At 38.8% G+C, this 24,473-nt stretch overlaps 2 protein-coding genes across 5 annotated transcripts in view; both read left to right on the forward strand.

Annotated features, from left to right (window-relative positions):
* Positions 1-429: 429 nt before the first annotated feature.
* On the forward strand, positions 430-15,613 carry ATXN3 (ataxin 3). 3 transcript variants are annotated; one of them, XM_037394122.1, is made up of 11 exons: positions 430-514; positions 4,057-4,221; positions 4,751-4,795; positions 6,153-6,238; positions 6,653-6,719; positions 9,124-9,211; positions 9,466-9,598; positions 10,707-10,882; positions 11,281-11,404; positions 12,155-12,243; positions 12,866-15,613. In XM_037394122.1, exons 1-11 carry the CDS (start codon positions 491-493, stop codon positions 12,958-12,960), a joined length of 1,092 nt encoding a protein of 363 aa, XP_037250019.1. In that variant the 5' UTR covers positions 430-490; the 3' UTR covers positions 12,961-15,613. The 3 variants fall into 3 exon arrangements, with proteins under 3 accessions (XP_037250019.1, XP_037250020.1, XP_037250021.1); XM_037394123.1 differs by having other exon boundaries at positions 441-514; positions 4,061-4,221; XM_037394124.1 differs by lacking the exons at positions 4,057-4,221; positions 4,751-4,795 and having other exon boundaries at positions 457-514.
* A 2,250-nt stretch (positions 15,614-17,863) lies between these two features.
* The window catches only part of TRIP11 (thyroid hormone receptor interactor 11), a 35,742-nt gene continuing 29,132 nt past the window's right edge, over positions 17,864-24,473 (forward strand). For both annotated transcript variants that reach the window (XM_037394117.1, XM_037394118.1), the window contains exons 1-3: positions 17,864-20,289; positions 22,808-22,884; positions 23,999-24,109. In XM_037394117.1, coding sequence (XP_037250014.1) covers positions 20,151-20,289; positions 22,808-22,884; positions 23,999-24,109 — 327 coding nt within the window. In that variant the 5' untranslated portion in view covers positions 17,864-20,150. The remainder of the gene's footprint in view (positions 20,290-22,807; positions 22,885-23,998; positions 24,110-24,473) is intronic.

Below are 24,473 nucleotides of genomic sequence, written 5' to 3' on the forward strand. Positions count from 1 at the left end.
CTGTAGGCTCGGTGGAGCGGCAGCCAGCGGGGTGCTGCAGCTTTGCGGCCGAGTGAGCGCAGGAAGGTGGAAGGGCCGGGCGGCTGCTGAGAAGGCACGGGGAGCTGGCGCTGCTGGGCCTTTGCCGAATGCGTGCCGCAGGGAGAGCGAACCTTTCCGAGGGAACAGGCAGTGCGGGGTGTTCTGGAATTCGTGCTAATGACACGGGAAGAACAGGTAGTACGTGTGTGTCGAGCTCTCCGCGAAGGCGGCCTCCCGCCGCCCTGCCCGGGGGCGCTCCCGGCCAGCGGAGGCGGTGGCTCAGCCCCCTCGGCCTCCTCGCCGGCAGGGGGCGCCGCCACGGCCACCAGCCCGCGCCACGGCCTCATCCGGGCGGCCAGCCCAGCCAGGGCCCTGCGCGGATTGGCTGCAGCCGGTCAGCGAGCAAGGGAGGGTTTGATTGGTTGGGGAGGTCACGTGAGGCGGCGGTTGCTGGCCGTTGACAATAAACATGGAGTCGATCTTCCATGAGCGGGTGAGTGAGGGACGGGGCGAGCTTCTGCTTCTTCTGGAGGTTGCCGGCCGGCCTGGGGGGGGGTTGTGCCGCTGGCTGGCTGGCTGGCTGGCCGGCCGGCCGGGTCAGGAGTGCTTTCTCTGAGGGGTGGCTGCTGTGTCTCCTGTCCCTGCGCTGGCACGGGGGCAGCCCGCGATACCCACGGGGTGCGCCTGGCCCCTGCGCAGCCGAGCCCGCTGCCCCTCCCCGGGCACCCGTCAGGTGGCAGGGTGAGGCGGCGGCGCGGTTTGCTCTGGCTCGGGAGAGCTGCGGCTCTCCCGCCCGGCGGTTCCAGAGGCCCGGCCCGGCTCGGCGAGGGAAGGAAATCTTACCGGAGATCAAAGAGAGTCAGGGCTGAGCCTCAGCGTTTCCTGTCGCACGGTGGCTGCCTCTCTTGGGCCTTTAGAAGTAGACCGTGCGTACAGGAAGGTGCAGGCTACAACTGCTTGTGTTTCTTAAGGGAGAGCTCGCATGGCTTGGAAGTGAGCATGAAGATGAGCAGCGGCAGGCAGGGGTGTCAGTGCTCTCGGACACATCACCTAGCCTGGCTTGGCTGGGGTTCTGTAAGGAGCAGGGAGAGGGAGAGCTGTTAAGGAAATCCTGATTTATGTACTGTGCCTCTGAGCTGAACAGAGTTTCCTTGTTTGGAGGACCAATGTGCCTATGACCTGCTGTGGTTTATCCGGGTTCCCAAATACAAGCTATTTATGTTTTCATGCTACTCAAATATAGTTGGTTGTTTTGATATATTTGCTAATGCTTCTGCACTGCTGTTAAGATTAACATTGGTTTTGTACACTGTTCTCATGTATAATGGTTTGTTTTCTTGGCAAATAAAGCAAAATAATTGTAACTTGATTTTAAAAACCAAAAAATTTACTGTTCTGAAACCCACAGAACCCGAGGAGTGTTCTTTCAAACTAGGTTTGGGTTGCAAAACTAGGCAAGCGTTGTTGTGTTAAGCAGCTGCTGTTCAGAAGAGGAGTATTGGATTTCAGCCATTACGGCCTCTGATACAGTGACCTTGAGTTCCAGTCTAAATTTTAAAATGAGTTCAAAACAAATGTACCTTGCTGTTATCTGGCCTATCATATAATGAAATAATAAATTTTTAATGTCTAAGTTTCTTTCTGGTTAAATAACAAAACTGCTGACATTGACGTGACAGAGCATAATGCATTCAAAGTTATAAACGGATTGTAATTTGTAGTTCCTACAGGTTTTGGGCAAGTGGAGGGTACAGTCTTGGGCCTCTCACATATGAAATGTACACTGCTCCCTGGTTAAGTTAGTTATACAGTTACAAAGTTACACCTGTTTTAAATTGGAGTACCAAATATTTTTAGCTTGTTAAATTTTGAGTAGAGTAGTAACAATAACTGAACCTCTGGCTTCTTTCTTAAGGGATCATGCCACCCACCCACCACCCACCCTATCAAGCGTTGTCAAAATATTTCAAGTGCTGCACACACACTTGAATCTGCCCACCGTAGATGTTCCAATAAAAAGGCATGAAAAACATGGTATTCATAAAAGCAATTTAACAAACAAAGACCTAAGGAACATGGCATTTTAACAGGGGCGTGGTGGTAACAGAGAGTGGGTCTTAAGGAGCACATGTCTTAGAAGATGGTCTTTTCTTTGATAAGATACAGGTGGTGGAAAACATTGAAAGCAGGGCAACTGTTTTCATCAAAATAGGTTTCGACAAGGGGATTTTAGATTATGGAAATACACAATATTTTCTGGGGAAAAAATTGACGTTAATGTCTATTAAAAGCTGTAAGATCAGTTTTCTGCATTTTTCACTTAATATGTACTAATTTTGTGTATGAGCATTAAAGTTTCTTACTTTAAGATAAAACTGTACAAATACAGAAAGGTCCTTGTAGTGAAATTAAGATTTAAGCCTGCGATACAACTAATTTTCAAAGGTATTTTAATACCTCTTTGTTTCTAAATCAGTTTCATATAATTCTGGTGGAGAAACCTGTGATTCTTAAGCAGGTTCTTCTCTTATAGTTTTGTCATATGACCAGCAGCAGGGATGTGGTCCTGAAGGGACAGGAGCTGGTGTTTAGTCTTGAGTTTCTTGTGTGGGAAGGATGTGAACTGGGGATGGCTTCTGGATTCAGTTGAACCCTGGCTGTACAGCCAATCTAGCTTTAATAACTTGCTGCTCAGTTAAGTGATGAAGCCCTAGGAAGATTCTGTAATCTAGGGTTAAGTTTTTGAGGTTCCTGCTGTAAGGCAGATCATGGGAGACGTGTGCATATGATTTGTATGAGACTTTCAGGGAAGTTTAAAGAACGTTCCTTCAAGGCATGCTGCTGTATTCTTAGGTTCTGTGGATTTCCTGGGAGAGGGAGGTGCTCTTTATTTTTGTTGAGGAGTTTTAGTTTTGTTTTTAATAGAGTGCATGCATTTTAGCATTTTTAATGCAAATAAAAATGAGGACTGATTAAAACAAGAGGAAAGCAGGATTGTAAAGAAAGGTTGCTTTTCACAGGAAAGACTAATTGGCTTGGTTTTTTTTTTAACAAGGCAGTATTTTATTTGCACTTACGAAAATGTTGGAGCCTGACATGCATTCAGATTATATATTTTTTTTATTTATGCAACAAAATCATGACTGACATTGCAATTTTACTAGTTTTTAATTTGGGTTGACAGTCTAAAAATATTATATTGTACTTCCATTATTTCCAGTGTGCTGAATATGTAACAAAGTGACTGAAGTGTTTTCTGTTGAAATGGTTTATTAACAAAAAAATATTTTGATTAATATGCTAATTTCTTTTTTATGTTTTCTTGTCACCTCATCATTCTTACCAAGTTTTTAGAAGCAGTAGCATTAGCTTCTTTTACCTAGCTCCTATACGTAAATTTCACGTGGAGAATGAGCTTTACTGCTCCTCCAGTACCTAATCACTTTCTTGGCAATAGAAAAAATGGTTATAACCTGAACTGGGTGAGTAACCTGAAATGAAGGAAATACATTCTGAAAATGTGTATTTTAAATCTGTCCAAAGTCCTAATGGTTTACTTTTCTGTAGCTACATGTGGAGAGCATGTTGCTAATAGACACACTTGGCAGGGAAGAAAAGTATGAGAGAGCATCTGTTCCAGAAAACATTTGTTACTGGGAAGTACAGATCTAAACTGTTTCATTTCCGTGTGGTGGCGATTTGGAAGAGGACAGAATCCATTGTCCTGATGGCTGCAGGGTCCTTGTGTGATTTGGTCAGGCCACTGGGAATTTTTACAGTGTTTTCAAATGTAATATTTTTACATAAATTTCATTGAGGGAATAAAAGGTGGGGGGGAGGGCTGTTCACATCAAGTTGATGGGAGGGTTATATTTTATGCCTTGCAGCATAACACATCTGAAGAATATATGGCATTCTGGGCGAGTGGGTAGGGCAGGAAGTTGGCCAGAGTGAAATGGTTGAGTTGCTTTACAGAGTAAAACATTAACCTGATTTTTTGGTTGTCTTTGGTATTTTTGTCTCTTCCTATGTTAGCAAGAAGGCTCATTGTGTGCCCAGCACTGTCTGAATAATTTGCTACAAGGGGAATATTTTAGCCCTGTTGAGTTATCCTCTATTGCACAGCAGTTGGATGAGGAAGAAAGAATGAGAATGGCAGAGGGAGGAGTGTCTAGTGAAGAATATAGAACATTTTTACAGGTAAAATAATCTTAATTTGAGATTGCTTGGTATTTGCCTGAAATCTTGTGTAGAACAAATGTGTTCTTGCATAGCTAGAGGAGGTTTAATTCCCAGTGCTAAAACTTCATAAATGTATAGGCCTTTTAATTCACGTATCTTGAATCTGGCATTTTCAAATGTTACTAGTACAGCTTTACAACAATTCTACAAAAAGCTACACCATCTTTGTCTTACCGGTAGGAAGGTCAGACATGGTGAGGAGGAGGATCAGCAATTTGCTTTTTGGTTTTGTAAGCCAGTGGCAGAGACAGGAACAGAAGTTCCCATGCCTGTCTGTCTTTTAAGCACTGAGAATTTCTAATTTAAAGGTTTGAGTTTTTAATTAATAAACTTATTTAGGCATTGTAATCAGCCTTACAGACTAGGTCATGCTGAGTTGTTGCTTCAAGTATGTGCAGTTATACTTACTTTCAAAACTGAATTATTTCTGACCTTTTATGCTTACACCATTTTTCCCTTTTCTCCCTCCCAACTTCACACTGAGCAGCAGCCTTCTGTAAATATGGATGACAGTGGATTCTTCTCAATTCAAGTAAGCACAGCTTTATACTGACAGAAATTTTTTTATGCAGTATATTCTCTTATATAATTTAAATGGCATCAAGTTTTTTCATCTAGTTTCCTGTTTATAGGGTTAATGGGATTAAGTGCTGGACTTGCACATCTTCATTCTTTTTTCCATTAAGAGCAGTGACTTGCAGTTCTTCAGTTCATAGGCCCTTAAACACATAATAGCAGCATGGACTCCTGAACTGCAAAATGACACCTGCTGGCAATAAACTTGATTTCAAGTTGCTTCTGGTGGGCACTCCAGGTATAGATCTTGACTCCCATAGACTACTGGTGGAAAAGCAGAGTTGAGATTGTTTTCTCAAATTATAGACTGTAAAGCCCTTGGCAATGGTTACAGGGTTATCACAGTGGTCTGCAGAATGGAAAAAGCTGTGATTATCTCTGCATTACAGTTTTTATAACACACTCCAGACACTTTAGGGCTGGGGAGCTGGGGGTGGGGGGGGGTTGGTGGTTGTTTTTTTTTTTAAGGACCATAATGGAAAAGTAATTAATAATAACTACTTAAACCAGAAAAAAAAAAGAAAAAAATGGTATTGGACACTGAATTGAGGCTTGTGTTTAGACTGGAGCTGTAGGCAATGCTTTGCACCTTTGACTGTCTTCTGAGCTTTCAGAGGTGCTTGTCAATGTTCCAGAATCCCTTGAGAGCTTCTTTTCTGTTTTTCTATTCAGTGAAAAACCATTAACAGATTGGCATTTCTTGTGTTCTTGTTTGTGCTGCTTCCATAGATGAAAAAAAATGCTTCCTCATATTCTTTTTTTGTCCTGTTATTGCTTTGCTCATTTGCTGCATAGTCAGCTTACTGAAAGGAAGATGAATTGTTAATTTAAATTTTTCTACAGCATTATTTCAGATGCTTTAAAGAGTTATTGTAAAAGAGTTTGTTCTAATATACCTGACTGATCCTGTGACAATCCAGTGGTGCAGAATTTCAATAGTTACTGTGGGGAAAGATGACATATTGGGGGGAGGGGAGGCAGAACAGTGTGTTGAGAGCAGAGAGAGAGAGATGACAACTTATGAAGTGTCTGTGGGAGGTGAAGTTACAGCTTTGTCTGGGGGAGTAAGCTTATTAACGCATCTCAGGTAAATTCTAGTTTTGCTACTTCCTCTTAGATATGGTATGTGTGTTATGTTTGTGTGTAGATTCATGACAGCTGCATTTTGAATAATGTGATTCCTAGGTTTCCTAGCAATGTCTTGAAATCGAAGTTTATGAAAACAACATAATTGTTTATAGCAGCTAAAATGGTTGCATTGCTTACATTTGATTTGACCGATTTGACTCATGAAAAGTGCTATTTTTTGACAGGTTATAAGCAATGCCTTGAAAGTTTGGGGTTTAGAACTAATCCTCTTCAACAGCCCAGAGTATCAGAGGCTTGGGATCGACCCTATGTAAGACTTTTTTTTTTTTTCTTGGCAACCTGCTTTCATTTTACAGGAAAATAACACACTTAACCTATGGTTTAAATCATCCTTTAAAACTACTATTTCAAGCTCTGTTGCATTCTGATGTTATCTCCTCTGTCTTTACTTTTTTCTTTTTTGGGATGTATATGAGCATCTGCCCTCTGTGCCTTCATGATATCTCAGTATCTGTGGCATCACAGGTATACAGAGATTTCAGTAACATTGACAGCTTCCTAAATGTTATAAAAGCAGTATGAGTACTCTGTAACATCAACAGTTATGTTACTGAAATTTTTAATATAAGTTTAAATTAGTGGTAGCAAAGAACTTAAACATTAATATGCACTCAATTATTAGAGTATTTAATGTTATCTATACCTTTTGTTTTTCTTTTTACAGAAATGAAAAATCATTTATTTGTAATTATAAGGAACACTGGTTTACAGTTCGAAAGTTAGGAAAACAGGTGACACTGTCTTTCTTTATTTAAAAATTGACTTCACAATGGGGGTGGAAAAGTGGTTGCGAGTAGACCATGTGTTGGCCTTTTGCAAGCTTTTGCTGCGGTTTGCTTTAACAGTACCCCATATTAAAAAAAAATAATTAAAAAGTAAATGTTTGTTACATCACAAAAACTGCCTGACATTTTTTATGAATGTGAGCGTGGGGAAGGATCCTAGGATCAGTTCCTCAGTGAACTTGTCCTCTAGGGAGCTACAGCTCTGGTAGAGTCTGTGTGGTGTCTTAACTGTTCTTTCTTTTCTGCATGAAAAGTAGCAGAAAAATTGTAGGGGGTGGGTGTGGGGGTTGAGGGGGAAGGAGTCCTAGGCAAGGGTTAGGATCCCTATAGAATGCAAACTTTAATGCACTGAATTATTGATGTTGAAAAAAATAATTGTGTTTATTTAAATGGACAGTAGTTATAAGAGAAAGTTCAAATTTCAAATGTATTCATATTTATGATTGCTAGTATTTAAGAGTAACCATCAGGATAAGGTTGAGGAAAGTAAAAGAACAACTTCACACTGTTTTGGAAAACTTTCTCAAACAATTCTATTATAAGCAGGAAATAGCTACTAAAGGTAAGGGATGGCCATACAAGTGTATGGTACGTACATAATAACTCAGGTCATGTCCGTGTCCCTTGTAACATCAATGCAGTGTTCTATTTCGGTAGTCAATCATTGTTCTGAATCACACCGCATAAGCTTTTATACAACTTAAGCTGGTTTGGTGTTTGGATTTTTTGGGGGGCTTTTTTTGTCATAGAAAATGTTAATTAAATAAGCATTTAGATTCTACAGTAGTGGACAGGAGTCTTATTTATCTATTCGGTTCACTTTGCAAGTGGTAGCTACCTATGTTGTCATGCAGATGTAAAAAAAAAATTACAAAAAATTTACCTGTGAGTAAGCAAACTAAGCTCTACTCTTCTGCTTTATGTCTAAATGTTTACAGGCAATTTTTATATATTCAATATTAAAAAGGCTGAATGGTCTCTCTTAAAAGTATGGGAATGTTTCATATTATATATACAACCATGGTGGGTGGAATTTTGTGAGAGCACGTTCTAGCCCAAAATGTTCTAAGTTGAAGGGGCGGATGTCTTTTGCTTGTACATGTGGCTTGTAACCACTTGAAGACAAAACTAGGTGTCTTAACTAGAGAGTAATGAGAAAAGATAGGCAAAATGGTTGCCTCAGGTTTGACCTGCTCCTATTACAGTTAAAGCAAAATTAGTTTGCTTTTTTTTATAGAAAGAAGTTTTTTATAGAGAAAAAACTTTCCTCTTCTATATTCCCTTTTAAAAGTTTGTCAGTAATCTGTCCATCGTATTTGTTCACCTAACTGTTTATTCCCCACTCCTATGCTGTTGGTAGTCTTAGCCTTTCCTAGTGGCAAAGGGTGTTTTTGACAAATTGTGACAATGACAGAATGGTAGATAGTCACTTATCTGTAGTCCAGGTGAATTATAGTACGGGCCTGACCGCAAGTGTATGACTGCATATATTGAAGTTTGGGTACATAAATGCATTTTTGTAAGAATGAAGATAGAATTCTCCTTCTACTATTTGAAATGGTGCTTCTTGGTTAAAATTGGATATTATTGAATGAGTATGGTATAAAAAATGTTCTTCAGATTGATTGCAATATATGAGGGGTTTTAAAGGTAGAATATTTTGTTGTCCATGTTGATTATATCTAGAAGTACTATAAATAACTAGTTGCCTTATTCAGGGAACTAGAAATGATCTGTGTATATTTATCTCAAGCGTCCCCTATTGTAATATGCTGTACTGTCAGCATATTAAATTTGAGTTCGTGTTTAGTAATTTTTTGTATTTAAAAATTGTATCAGAGAAGTAAACAATAGTTTTCAGCATCACCAGCTAGTAAAGGCAGAATGTTTAATGAAGTATTTTATGGAAATAATTCAACTTCTGTTTCCTTTATCTATTAACTTGTTAAGATACAGCATTAACTTATGGAAGGTTTCTTCCTTCATTCGTCTCTGAACAGATTTAAAAGTAGGATTAAGCAGAATTTTAGAATGATGTCTGAAATAATTCTTCTACCATTATATTTTAGTTTACCTGTTTTAATCTGTTTGCCTGGTACCAGTGTTCAGTAATGGGAGAGAGCGTGCAGTGATTTCCCCAACTCAGGTTTCCTGTTAGCTGAAGAGTATTTGAAGGGTTGCCTTTACCAGAATAGGTTTTGTGCTTCAAAAGACTTTTAATTTGATAGTTTATGTTACTAGGTTTATTCAGATATTCCATTATAGAAAATAACCACAATGTACAGAAATGGATTACCAAGTAATCTTTATGCTAATTTGTTCTCTCAAACCTTTTTTTTCTTAATTACAGTGGTTTAACTTGAACTCTCTCTTGATGGGTCCAGAACTAATATCAGATACATATCTTGCACTTTTCTTGGCTCAGTTACAACAGGAAGGTAATAGTAACTTGCAGATGTTAAATCTCATTAAATGAAAGTAGGTAATGATCATTATTTATTAGAACTTATGTATTCAGTTAACTACCCGTAGTTTTATGATTGAAATAGTGAAATAACCCAAGTCCTTATAATAAAAGGTAGAGCCTTACATTGTAATAAATTGCACATCATTGTGTTCCATATAGTGTGCGTTTTTTAGAGTGTTTATGCATGCACCTTAATGCTATATACTTATGATTTATTTTTCTCAGGTTATTCCATATTTGTAGTAAAAGGTGACCTGCCAGACTGTGAGGCTGATCAGCTGTTGCAGATGATTCGGGTACAGCAGATGCAGCGACCAAAACTAATTGGAGAAGAGACAGCCCAGCCAAGAGATCAGAGGTAAGCTAAATAGAGACTTGATTTTAATAATATTCAGTATGATTGGTTTCCACGATTAATGCCTACATGGAAACAACCCTCTTAAGAAGTAATTAGAGGTACCTTCAGTTCAATATGCTTATTTCTGCTGCACACAGTAAAAGCAAGTTGGTAGAACACAAATGGTGTATTTTAAGTGGGCAAAAGCTATGTTAATAAGGATTTAGCTTTCCATGTGCCTAAGTGTTGTATAGTGCACATTTTTAACTTCTTGATTACAGCATTTTTCCAAATACAGTAAAATGGGTTATCAAACCTTAACAAACTATGGTTAATAGTAATCAACCTATAATTAAGACTGGCTTGTGCATTTTGTCACAAGTAAAGAATGAGAAATGCCTATCTGAATTTGATATCGTATAAATCATACAGCATTCTCTCTCGCAATAATTCCACTGTAAATGTTGTGGTACTGCTCTGTTGTGGTGCATACTGCTAATATAAAACATCCTTGAAAGCATATAAAGTAGAACTTCTGCAATAATTTTATTACATATTCATAGTGAATAAATTGCATACTGATAAAAAGGCTTAAGGCTTTTCAGAGGAATTAAGTCATTATCTTTACAAAGTGGAAGAAATAATAAACTGGTTGTTGTTAATTGATGGAATAAAAACAAGATACTTGGCAATAACATGGAAAGTGTGTATACTTCACAGAGGATGTGTTCTCCTAGTGTGGTCATCAAAGCTTCCTGAGGGGACCAGATGCACTGTTCTCTGCTGATGTAACTGTTTAAATAGCAATAAGTTTGAATAACATGCGTTAGTGCTTTTTGTTGGCTTATGTTTTTGAAGTTTTTCCTATGGAATAGGTTCTTCTCAACATGTACATGCATTTGGAATTGCAGTATTTTCATTTTTACAGCTGCAAGCTGTTCACAGCCCTTTTAAGCTTTTTCATGTAGAAATGAAAATACTTGTTTATGTAACAATTTTCACAATATAAATGTTTTTTTCCAAAGTTTAAAAAAAGTGGACTTAAATCAGAAAAAAATCCTTTCAATCTCACAGTGAAAGTTAGTGTCATTTCTGTTTGAGTTCTGCTATAAATATGTCCATTTCACAGGCTACCCAGAAGTGATGTGGACCAAGCAATAGAAGTTAACCATCCCTTTGATGGAACAGGCATGTTAGATGAAGATGAGGAGAATTTTCAGAGAGCCCTGGCTCTAAGCAGGCAGGAAATTGATATGGAAGATGAAGAAGCTGATCTTCGCAGAGCCATCCAACTCAGCATGCAAGGTGCAGTGCTCATACAAATTTCATGTACAGTGTTCATGTTGCTTATGCTTTAGGTGACTACTGCAGTCGGTTTCAGTCAGCCACTTTTTTGAGCATGCATCAAGCTCTCTGAGAAGACTGGCTTTAAAGCACAGAAGGAAAACCCAGAATTACCTGTAGCTCTCCTTTCTACCTTCTGAAGAGTTGTAACTTTCATGTTAGCATTGATCTTTAGGGAGCAAGAACAAATTGGCAAAGGGTGGCAGGAGGGAAGGGGAGGAGAGACAGTATCAAGTGAAGTTAGCCTAGGTGCTTATTTCTCCAACAAGTCTCTTTCTACCTCTCAAGTTTGAAAACATTTTCTTAAACTATATTTCTTTTTACTGTAGTTAGTAGGATATGGCATGTTCTGGTTTTAGGTAGTCGTCGAAGTGAGTTCTCAGACTCTTTACCACAGAATGTTCTTCAGTCACCTCACACCAGTCAGACTGACTCCCTTTCTTCAGAAGAATTGCGAAGGAGACGGCAAGCATATTTTGAAAAGTAAAGTAGTTTATAAAAAACTGCATGTGGAAGTACATGTTGTTATTTTTCAGTGTTTTTTGGGTGTGGATGAGTTTCTGATTGAGGTACATCTTAACTTCTTTAATGTTTTCCTAACAGTACCTGAATTTTGCTATTCCCAGGTGGTTCCTATGAAGAACAGAAACCTGTAAATAAGAGGGGATCTGTTAGTAGTGCAACATCAGTCTTGTGAAGAAAGAAAACATACATGTTATAGAAGTATTTTAAATGAAATCCTGTAAATTTCTGTAATTGTCTTCCTGAAGAAAAGTACTTCTAAGACTTTGCTTCTGCTAATGATGCCTCTAGTGTGCATCACATGAAAGTATTCTAGATGATATTTTATGTTGTTCTGGAGTACCTTCTTGATACATAGTTGGGCTATTGTTGTAGCTTTTCCTTATCTCTGCCTCCTAGAAATGGACGAGATAAAGACCAGGGTGAAATGCTATGGATGAGAGGAGTTAGACTTTGCATGAGAGATGAAGAATGCAGAACATCCAGATACTGTGAAAACAGTGATGTTGGCTTGGAGTATAATGTTGGGAAGATAGGTGTCTGAAAGTTAGCAGGGTGAGACGATTGAAGAGATTTTTAGCTGCAGCAGTGTTAGTTGAACCAAACAGCTGCTAATTCTCAGTCTTGGCCTTCTTTACAATGCAATAGACTCGATTACAGGTTTTGTGTTGATGTTAATCTTATTCTCTTATAAATTTGTAACACTTTCAGGCAGCAACAACAGCTACAGCAGCAAGATCAGGCCCTGACCTTATATGATAAGCCAACTCTAAGCTCAAGCACTCCAGAAGCTGACCCAGGTATCTTTTTTTAAACGTATTTCCAACACTGAAATTTTTATGTCTTTTTCACTTTTGTGTTGCGCTGTTTCCTAGCTTTCCTTACCTGCCTACTTCCTCACTCCAGCAGCCATTCAAACTATGTAGTGAAGGAAAGGATCGCTTTGTTGAAAAGCCTGCTATGCTTTGAATGTCAATATCCTGTTTCAAAGTGGACAGCATTACTGTTAGACCATTTGAGTTCTGGCTTTGCCTTTTTTTGTTTTGTTTGGCTTGAGCATTACAAATTGCAATCTGATAGGATTTGTGCCAATAATTTGTTTTCTAAATGATTCTTAAACTTGTATGACAGTGTAATAAACTTGGAGTAATATCTGACAAATTACTGGAACCAGTTTTCAGTAGAATGTAAGTGTGTAGTATTGGGCGCTGGTGACCCAAAATTAATGTGTTTCTTGTTACAGAGCCACCATTGTGGAGGGAAAGCTAAGTGCAAAATGTTCAGTGATTTTTAAAAACAAAACCAATTTTGGGAGTGGTGGAAACACGTGGGTGTGGGCAGAAGGAACAAAAAAAAATTTAACTGCAGCTGAGAACTAGCTCTGTGTATTTATTACAACTGAAATGCATTTATTTTCTTTAGGAGGTGATATGAGTGAAGAAGACATGCTTCAAGCAGCTATGAATATGTCTCTGGAGTCTGTTAGAAACCACTTGAATAAAGAAGAGGAGAAATGACATAACTTTTGTTTTCCCTATTATTGTCAAAACACTATGTCTCCATTATAATATTACTGTGTGGATGTTGCACAAGCAGGGTTCATTTCAGAGTTCTGGAAGCAGGAATGAAAGGGGGGCTGGAGGTCAGAGTTAGAGGGCGTCTGCAAATACAAAAAGATTGCACTAATTTAGAAAACTGTAGCACTCCTACTACAAAACATCTGTTCACAAGAGTAGCTGTTATTAAAATTACTTAAACTATTCACATGAACAAAGTTAGACATGTGTAGCAGCTGTAATTTTTGTTTAAAAGCAAGTTTAAATTGAAGAATCCTATTGAAAATACAAAAGGTTCTGAAAACCAGCATCAACCAATTTCCTTCACTACTAATGGGAAAACAGAAGTAGTAAGTTGTACTCATGACTAAGTTCTTTATAAGATATCTCTTAAAATGGGAAAAATAATAAATTTCTGTTTATCTTAGGTAATTTATTCTGTGAATGTTTATTATGAATGACTTAATATCAACTTTTTGATCCTGGTGTCCACTTTTGAAATGACCCATTCTACAGGAGAAACATGAATCCATAAATTTCGTACTTTACAATTCAAGATAAAATCTTTGTTATATTCTTTATTATGATGTTACTCCTGCATCTTTCAGTGACTTCTGACCTTCTGTCGCTTTCTGGTATCACTTTAGTTCCAGCTGTAAAATTTGCAGATCCATGTTTAAAGTAGGATTTTTGCATTGCCCTATTTCTTGGCAGATAACTTGCCTTCTTTGGTTTGGTGTTTTGGTTTTGTTTTCTTATGCTTTTTCTAGTTATGCCACTGTCTTTACTACAAAAGTAGCATGTAATCAGTTGGGTTAAACAGGTTTTCTACCTCTTTTGGAATCTTTTTCCTCTTCAAGCTCAACCCTTCATTCTGGCGTTTCAGTATGAAAGAGCTGTAACTGAGTCTAGGAGAAAGGAGGAGGGGATTTAGGTGCCATAAAGTCAGTGCCACACATGTAAGGTGCATTCCTCCAGTCTGAAATGACCCCTGTGCAAGTAGTTCTTTTAAGAATGAATATTTATGTCTGTGTGGATTTTTTTCTGAAATGTTTTTTATGAGTGTCTGTCAGAATGTTGCAGCTTTTTCAGGAATGGCCTTTATTCATGCACCTTACAAATTTTTACCATGCTGTTTCTGATCTTGAGAAAAATTGAGGAGCAAAATATGTGAGATAGCATATGCTGTTGGTTGGAAGACATTTGCTTTGATACCCAGGATGAATGTGTAACAGGGTGACCAAACCTGACTTTCAACTTCATTGCAACAATTGAGATATGTTTCATTTTCCTAAATGGTGCTTGAAATACAAATTCTGTTTACATATAAATTATATGGAAATACATTGTAGATAAGAGTATGTAAGCTGTAGTCCACTTAATGCGTTAACAGCACAGGCATTCTAAGAATCTTTTGAAGATAACCCCAAATTACTTTATCAAAAAATTCTAAAGTTATATCATTGCACAATAGTAACATTTACTTAAAATTAGTATGAAATGAATGGTAGCTAGATGGAAATATACATTCAGCATCAAGTAGTACTGTACGTGAAAGGGCTCTCACCTCTCAGTAAAGATTTGTTTACAGCAATGTTTTCTTGATAGCTTATTATATTATACATAATTGGGCTAAATTCTGTTCTCCTTACCTGTGTGTTGAATTTCCATCAATGTCGCCAGAAACACTGGTCTGTGTGAGACAACATGGATTTTGACATAAGACATGACTTTTTAATAACTGATTTTAAATTTTGTCTTTTTAAAATAATCTGTCCTGCACATTATAATTAATATCTGTAATGTCTCAAATTAATACAGCTATACAATGGCTTTAAAAGTCCATGTGTGCATATGCCATTTTGAAATGCTGTATTTTTCAGGATGCAAATTTCTGCTTTCAGTTTAAATGAAACTGAGAACAGGAAAGGAATCTCTAAAGCACTGAATTATTTCTTTGCTCATCTGTACATTATCCACAGCTTTAATTTCCCTTCTTTTGTTGTGCCATAAACTGCTTCTGAAATCAGACTCTCATTTTTATACATAGTTATAAGCTGGCAATTTGATACCAGTACTTGGAACTTGGACCTTTTATCCTCTATTATGAGAATATAATAAAAATGTATTATTTCTAGAGCTATATAGTGTAGCAGCCCTGTATTAAAAAGAAATCTAAGCCCCTTGAATTGCATTAACTGTAACCCATGACAATTATGTGCTTTTGTAATCACTAAAGCATGGAGGTTTGCATTTGAACTTTCATGTCATTTTACTTCATCACCCAAGTGTTTTAATATGTAGGGAATATTAAGTAACAGTGCCTGAAAAGCACAACTGCGTCAGTCATTACAGGGCTAACCACATTACTTTCTGTGTAGCAACATTGTTGCACTAGAAATACCAGTTTGATTTTCAGAGGAATGTCAAGTTTAATGAAGCAGGAGTATCTGCCTAGTCAAGCAGTTAAGAGATAGCAATTTAAGCTATGTATGTTAATTGCACCAAAGGAAAGGACTAATAGTAATTGCTGACAGTGCATATTTTATAACCCAGACCTAAAGTTCAAAATGTGTGGACCTGCCAAGAACCTGTCAATAAAAAGCTGATCTCATTTTTTGGTGTGCATTCTTTCAGTGATAAACAGTTCTCAATGTGGCTGAACTATGCTCATAAGGCATTTACTAATTTAGAGCCTCTTTCTAGTGTTATCTCTATTATTGCAGTGTTATCTCTATTGTTCTGTCAGACTGAAGGCTTTTTCCCCACGTTGTAACTTTAGAACAAAGTCCATGGTAAAGGAGCAGAAATTGATAATTTTTTTTTATTACAGTGTGATATTAGAGGGGATTTCAGACTTCATTCATCCAACAGATCTTTACAGTCTTCCTCACAGTGAACAGTTTGTGTGATGCAGTTTGTGGTTTTCTGCGTATAGAAATGAAAGGGGTAGGGGGAATGAGTGATAATTACACTAAACATCTTCCAAAATTAGTTCTGTAAGTATAATTCTGTAAACTGCTTTCATGGTCTTGTAATGAGGGCAGGAGGAAAAAGTGTTGTAACGCAGTCATGCTTGAATGCAATTCCTGTTGGGCACCGCAGGTATAAATATAAGCTATTTAAATGCTCATGTTTTCCTGGGTTTGAAACTAACCTGATAGAATACTGGCTTATTCCCACATTTGGTGTCCTTGTGGCCTTGAAACAACTTCAAGTTTAAATGTAATTATCAGCTAAGGTACTCTTACTATTTTTCATACTTCGTTACTTTGCAGGCTACTTAAAAATAACCAATGCAAAGTTAAATCTCAAATGTGTTTTAATGTTGGACTATTGCTTCTATTGCAAGTCTATAAAATGGGAAGTTTAAAATTGCTTCTGCACATGTCTAGTAATTTTATTTCTGTATCTCAGAAAAACATTGTCATTTGCAAGTTGCTTTATTAAAAACTGACAACAGGGTTTTAAAAATTACCAAGAACATGTTACAGTTCTGAGATACCTGAATTTTTCTAGGATTTAGTTATTGTTTCAAATAATGATGGAGATGTACAAATGGTGGCCTTTTTACTGAGAAATATTGTGGGGAATGAGATTGGAGAACTCTAGAAATTGGACTTACAAAGAAGTATTGTACAATTCATGTTATCAGCATATACTTTTAAAGGAGGAATCTAAGGAAAAGAAAATTGAAGTGGAAACTTCTTTTAAGGGCTTAGATATGAAATTATGTTGCTTACTTGGTATGCTATTACTGTCTTGCATAAAACAAACAACACATGGGAAATCTTTACTAACTCACAAATCACGTAAGAAAGAGTCTTAACAGGTTAATATATACGTACCCATTCCCCATGTACACATGATCAGTTGTTCAAGTAAGAATAATACTTAGTACATTTTAACTGCCACAGTCCAATTCTTCAGTTTCAGATTAGTAGCTTCTTTGTGTTGTATCCAGGTTTGCATCTTAAAAGCATGACCTGTTTTACAATAAACTTTTTTAATTTGCAAACACACGTTTTGCCTTTTTCACATTCCAGATGTGGAGGGAATGCTTTAGTATTTAATCTGCTGTAGTCACCTGCTTCCCCAATTACAGTACTTCAGAATGTGAAAAGTATGTGTGACTTTTCAACTTTTACCAAATCAAAATACTTTTCTTAGTAAGAAAAGAAAATAATTGATACTACTACACTTTTTTTTTTTTTTTGAAACACACCGCCCACTCACCCCACTATAGCCACCGTGTGAATTCAGGAAGGGAAACATAAAAGGGTTTGGACAGAAAGGGTTGTAATATTTAAATGAAACTGCACAAAAAAAAAAAAAAAAGGAAAAAACTTTGATATTGTCTTTAAAGCATGCAAGCATTGATAAAATTTTATTTTTTGCTACATGAAACCCCATGTGTAGAAAACGGTGTAGAGTTAGGACTTTTAAGGGAATAATTTTTTTCATCTCCTGCTTAATAGTTACGTATTTTCGAAATAATTTTTAGTAACAGATTTTTCATCTTGAGACTGCTCTCATTATGTCTGGCTCTGGATTCCGATACAATTTTTGTCTATTTTGTGTATATAAAGCATATAATACTAAAGAGATTAAAAAAGATAAGAAAGCTGAAATGCTTTGTCCTTGTTTTGACTCGAAAATGGCAGTGCTGTTTGATATTTTGAAAATGCTCTCCAAATAGGCATGAATATATATATGGATGTATTTGATATCACTTTTTTAAATAAATATGATTATAGCTTCAGATGTTTCTCTTGACCTAAATATTTGCATATGTGCTTTCTCTTATATGTGGATTGGGCACAGAATCATCAAACATTAAAATCTCATCTTTGATATTCATGGGCTTTGCACGAGATGGTTGTGTATACACATTAGGGGGGGTAACTTTATGTTGCTCATAACTGACATTTCATCACCTCTGATGTCTTTTCATCTGTTGATACTCCAAAATTTATGTAAAGACATTCCCGTTAAGAAGAAAGTTGGTGCTGGTTTTAGTTATGCTACATCTTTAAAAAGTGTATGCTTCCTAATTTTAAAATAAGCTGACGTTTCCTGTTTTGCTACCAGAATGCACATTCTTTTTGTGACACAATGCACTGGTTTTGTAGCTTAGTCAATCCACAGAGCATCCTGGATGATTTCTGTGTACCTTTATCAACAGCAGATGAAGCCAGTCAGCTAAAAAAACTTAGTTGCAATGCTAAATAGCCAGTTTCTAGTTTTTCAAGAGTAGCAACGAACAAAAGTAGGGGGAGAACAGTCCTCTGTGGTACTTCATTGACTTCTTGCCTTACTTGGCATTATAAAATGAACCGCAATAAGAGACATTTTTGTCATCTCTCTGTGTTGTTTAAAAGTCTAGAGGACATCCCTGATCTTACTTGAAAAATTTTAGAAGACTGTTTCCCATAAAAATTAATTAGCCGAACAGTATTGGAAAAGATGACCTTTTATTTCTTGTGGACCCACATTTTCTGTTAAAACAATCTGTTACAGTGTGTTTTGAGCATTGTAAAATTTTAATCTCCATTAAACCTAGTATTTTAAATTAACAAAGCCGATTAAAATACATGTTTGTTTCATGCACTAATACTTCTTACAGTTCTGGTGTATGTTTGTTTTTTGAGCTAGAAATGGATTTGAAGTAGTATGTGATGTTTTCATTATGGATAATTGTAAGGGTGTGAAGTACATTATTGAATTTAAAATTTGGTAATGTATAAACTTGATGGAAGAAGTGTTCACTGAAGAAGAGGAAAAGAAACCTTTATTAGAAAACTGTTGAACCTGACAGCTATTTTGGTTACTTTTTAACTTTTAAATTCCTGGACCACATACTATGCCCAACATCTGAGTGACAGTGGACAGTAAAGCTGAGGAGGTAACCCAGTATTGCAGGCCAGCTACGAACCCTTCGCAAAGGCTCTGCAAGCTACTGTTTGGGAAGCAACAAGCAGGTTTTTCCATAGCCTTATGGTCATGTTTGTCAGCTTGTAACTCCAGAACCTGTGTTTTGTGCCTGCTGCATTCTCAGCTCCTCCCTAAAGATGTTAAGATTTCACCAGTGAAATGCTCTTTCTTCTCAGCTTTTTATTATTTTTGTTTACAATCACATTTTACTAGTGATGTGGTGGTTTAATTATTGTTTTTATGTAGTTCTCTATTATTTTTTGTAAAATTATTTTAGGTAGTTATTGCTAAATTTTACTAGCAATGATCCAGCTGCCCTCTATTTCCAATATAGGCAGTATCTTGTATCAGTATTGTCCTTACTGTTTTAATACTGCATTTTTGTAACAGTGCAGCACTCCTTATAGTCCCTAACAATACCAAATACCTCATTCGATCGAAACCAAAAGGAACTCTGAATCGGGCCAGTGTTGGGGTTGTGGCTGGAAATCCAACCAAGCATCCACTGGACCTACACCCAAGGCACAAGGAGCCTGGCGTTTCAGGAACCTGCCTATTTTTGTAAGAACAGGTATGGGAGTCGCGAAGGCTGCTGGGCACCGCGCTTCGGCCGTGCCACCGACACCGCGGGCCGGCCCCGCGCTCAGGGCTGCCCCGCTCCGCCCGGGCACAGGCCGAGGTGGCTCCGTGTTCGCCTCCGGCACACCGGCCGTGCCCGATGACCAGGTGGGCCCAGCGACAGCAGCTCTAATTCAACCACGCACCGGGGTTTTGGTTTTGTTCCTCTTGACAGAAAGCACGTTTCAAAGCCACGCTGCCCGGGCTTCCCTGCCCCGGCCGCCGCCATTAACATCCCGGCACCCCGCGCGCGGCCCCGCCGGTATCGCGGCGTCCTCCGCTGCCACGTCACGGGCGCCGCGGAGGCGCTCTAGCCGGCTGCGGCTGCCGGGCGATGGTGTTTCGGGGGGCGGTGTCATGGCGGCCGTCGAGGTGGCAGAGGCTGGAGCCTGCGGGAGGAGCCGCTGAGCCGGGTCGTGCCGGGGGGATGCGCGCGGCGCTGGGGTCGCCGAGGCCGGCCTGCTGAGCCCGCAGAAGAAGCCTTCACCCTCCCCGGAGAGGAGCAGGAAGGAGGAGGCGGCGGCCGTGCCCCTTCGCCGGCGGGAGCCAGCAGCCAGCTGCGGGGCCGTGTGAGGCCCGGAGCCCTCTGAGCGGCGGCTATGGCGTCCTGGTTGGGCGGGCTGGGCTCGGGGCTGGGCCAGTCCCTGGGGCAGGTGGGGGGCAGCCTGTCTTCGCTCACCGGCCAGATCTCCAGCTTCACCAAGGACATCCTGCTCGAGGGCGCCGAGGAAGTGGGCGGTGAGGGGCTGAGGCGCCGGGACGGGCGGGTGCTTGCCGGGGCTGGCCGTTCGCTTCGTACCTGCTAGGGCAGGCCTGGTGTGGTGAGGGAGCCAGGGAGCCCTCGCTCCGGCCGCCGGTTTCCTCGGGGGCGGGCAGCGGCGGGGCTGCGCTGCCTGCACCTGCCGGCCGGCCGGCGGGGAGCGGAGGGGCCCGCGGCCTGGTCCCGCCCGGGGGCCTGCGGCCCTTCCCGGCCTTGTTTTCCGTCCTGCGCTGCGCCGCCCCCCTGACCTCAGGGTCTGGAGAATAAACAAACGTATTCCCAGGCTATAATAGCAGAGGTGAACCTGTTCCGGGTGTATTATTCGGAAATTTCTGAACTGCGTGAGGTGCTGTGTGTCGGTAACAGCGCGCACACAGTGCTGTGCTGCCACTCTGCTTAGTGCATCAAAACCCGCGTTTGATCAGCTGCTTTTAGAGTGGGTTCCTAAAACCCCGGAGGTGGAGGAGTGCAGATGTTTTTTTGCCACTAGTGTGATCTAAGTCTGACGTGTCACACAGGTAAAGGTCCAGTGTTTCTGATGTTTTTGTTATTTGCATTTCAGCTGGACCCAGAGAAACCCATCTAGTTCTACTGTTCTGTAGCCAAATAGGAGAACATGGCCCTTGTTTTTATAGAGATTAGAAGCTAGGATGTTTTAAATACAGAACAGAGAGTTGAAAAAGTTGAGATATCGGAGTAAGACATTGAATAAAGTAAGAGTAAATTTGTTGTAGACTATAATTTCATATTTTTAGTAATGCCTTTGTTATGAGTTTTTCAATAAACATTTGAATTTTCTAGTAAAACAATTACCACTAATATTTTTACCATTGTGAAACTAAGTTCTTGAAAAAAAATGTGCATTCTCATAACAGTTGTTCTTTGTGATTGCTATTCTTAACAATAAGACTTCTGAATACTCAAATGTGAAATTAAACAATTTACATTGTTTGCAACTTCACACCTATGAAGCATTGTGACAGTATTGTATGCATCTTGTTGGCAAGCTGATACTACTGGTCTCACATGGATGGGTTTTTTGGTAGACAGGTACAACAATGCTTGGAAGAGAGAAATTTATTCTGAGGACTGTGAAGTTATCTTTTTTTCACTTTTCTGAAAGACTTGCTTAGAATTCCTTTAAATTCCAAAATCAGTTTAGCCTGGAAACTTGTTTTATGCTGCTAAACTGTGTGGTCATCTAATGTGTTTGTCTTGCCTTTTTTAAAAGCTAAATTGAGAATCCAGTTCATGCATTTGTGCTTCAGTTTGTGCCCAAGAGATGTGCTGATGTTCAGTAGTTAGTTCCAGGTGTACTTTACTGCAAGATAATGCTGTGAAAAACTTCTGTTTCCTAGAAATTTCATAGTAGTACATTTTTATGGGTTACTGTCTTTGAGGGTGTAAAAATCTAGTGGCATCAAAGTACTCCTGTAAAGACCTTTATATACTCTGTAGCCAAAGAAATGCTTTTGAAGCAGTTCCTTAAATTCCCATTTTTAAATTCTCTAATTTTCTAATGTTTCCTAATTGTAAATATTACCTCTTACATTTGCAGCTTTGACTGCCATCTGAACTGAAGATGGTGTTTGTGGATTATTGACTTTAACATCTTCAGTTTAGCAGTTTTCGTGGGTACATTGTTGCCTCTGCAGCACTTGAGCTGCATCAGTTTTAAACAGCACTTGGGAAATTATGAAATGCAGTATTTACTTGAAAACTATATGTATTTCAAATTTTGAAAAAATTGTCAAGGTTGTTATAGTCAATTCAGGATGACTTCTCTTAATAACATGAAATGGGGTATTTCTATCTTTTGGAAGTGGGACACAGGGGAAGTAAATGTAGCCTGTTTGATGAAGGTTGATCATTAAAGAAAGAGTATCCAGGGACAGAATTATGTGCTTTTCATATTAGATAAACTGGTATGGTAGATTGCATCACCTTTGTAAATTGACAGTGAGTCTCATGGGGGGGTTGTGCTTTTATGTGGGGGAAGAGTTGGTGTTTTGTTGTGTGGGTTATTTTGTGGGTTTTGTTGGGTTCAGGTTTGGATTTTTTTTCTGAAAGTTAGTCGTTGTGTGTATTATATCAAACTAATTCTTGTTTTGAAACTTCATGGGAGATTACTGAGAAACATACAACTGTCATGTCAGGGGCAAACTCCTAAATGAAAAACAGATTCAGTGACGTCAAATAATAAATTGAAATCTTTTAGTTTCCTTAATTTTAAAGCTTAAATCTGTACTTTTCAGTTGGTTTTGTGATCTGACTTAAAGCCTAGATAAGAGAGAACTAAATTAGGTTCAGAAAGACCTTCCGGTCTGAAAAATAATTCTGGCAGCGTTCTGATAAAAGCAGCTTTCAATATTTACCTAGGAATGAACCTTAAAGCAATCTGAAGTAAGATGCATGTTAATAACTGTGGTCTTAACTGATGTCTACTTAACAGATTAAAAGTAGTTTAACAAAAACAAAATTTTCACTTTCTTTCAGATGCAGCAACAGAACTCCATGTGTCCAATTCTAGACTCAGAGAAATAGAAAGTATTAATGCAGCACAAAAGTTTGAAGTAAGACATTTTGGAACTCTACTGTAATTTGTTTCTTGTAAAGGTGAAATACTGTACTTGCTTGTCCTTGGGTAAATCTAGAAATAAGAGTTGACAGTGGTGTTAAAATACGGTGCTGCTTTTGTGTGTGTGTGTGAGACAAACTGCTATCACATGGGGGCACATTTGTTTATTGGAGTGTGCATGTGGTGTGGGTTTCCATCTTTTGGTTACTGCTGCATCCTGTAACTGTTCTGACTGATCATGTGCACTTGGACTGCAGCAATATACTTGGATCTGAAAAACTTGCAAATGCAAAAATCTTTTAAGTGTTCATAAATTTTAGCTGCTGAAGAGTTTGTTTATAGCATTTCGTATAAAAACAAAGATTGAGAGTGCCCACTTAGCTGGACAGGGTGTTTTTTGCAACAAGCTTCAGAGTACAGAGTGTGCATGTTCTCTGGTGCAGTTCTCTGTGTTGCCCTGCTGTATGGTCACTTTGGCATAGCTATGGATGCTGATGCTCTTCCAAAACTGCTTACAAATCCCATGTGCCCTTGTGAAAAGTGACTTTATTTACTTTTACAAGTGCTTTTACAAAGGACTAGTTGGTCTTGTGACTTTATTTATGGCTTTAAACCAACAACTTTCATGTATGTCTTCAGCCCTCAAGAGCATTGGGAAGTTAAGGTAGGATTTTGGGGAAGTAACTGTTCCTGCTCCTGCTTGTCCTTTTTCTAGATTCTTGCTGTCTGCTATTGGCGATGCCAGAGAGAGAATATTTGACCATATGGATTTTGGCTCCCATCTATGGCTGTCCTTAAATTCCACTTGTGGATCATGCTACGGTGCAATTCAGCCCTGAATTTTTTCTTCGTGGGCATTTACCTCTGCTCAGCACAAACCTTTTTCTGAAAGTGAGCTAGAGTCCATGCCATATAAAAATGGAAAGCTTGGACGTAAACGTGATTTTGGATCCACACTTAGAAGTTACTTTTACTGTCTGTTTTGAGTGAAATAACATGAGAAATCTGTACAATTTAGTTGATTTCTTTACTGTTCAGCAGACTTAAGCTTTTCTAATTCTGTAAGAACTATTCTGAATTCACCAACATTTATCTCTCATTTTTGCTAGAATGAGAGACTGAAAAAACTTTGTAGTGATTTAGAAGAAAAACATGAAGCATCAGAACTTCAAATAAAGCAGTTATCTGTAGAGTACCGTAATCAACTTCAACAGAAAGAGGTAGGATACAGAGTAAGATATTTGAGTATGTCTAATAACCTATGTATTAAGCTGTTTAATCTCTTCGTTATAGTATCTCTGCTTTTCAGTGGAAGCACTGGTCATGGTTATGGTTTCTTGGTTTGTTAATATAGACACTGGGGAGATAAAGACATATATTTCATTGAGTCATGTAATACAAGCAGAGTTGCCAGGAGATAATTGAGACAAGAGAAAACTCCTCGAGAATGTCATGCATACATTGGAATTTCTGTTGTTTCTGGAATCACCGTGAGAAAGAACACGTAAATGGCTTTGTATTTCTGATTCAGTTATCTTTAAGGAAGACAATGGCAGCAAATTCTCATTTGAAGCAGTTATATAT

Source organism: Falco rusticolus, chromosome 7, assembly GCF_015220075.1.
Source record: "Falco rusticolus isolate bFalRus1 chromosome 7, bFalRus1.pri, whole genome shotgun sequence".
In the NCBI taxonomy this organism is placed as follows: Eukaryota; Metazoa; Chordata; class Aves; order Falconiformes; family Falconidae; genus Falco; species Falco rusticolus.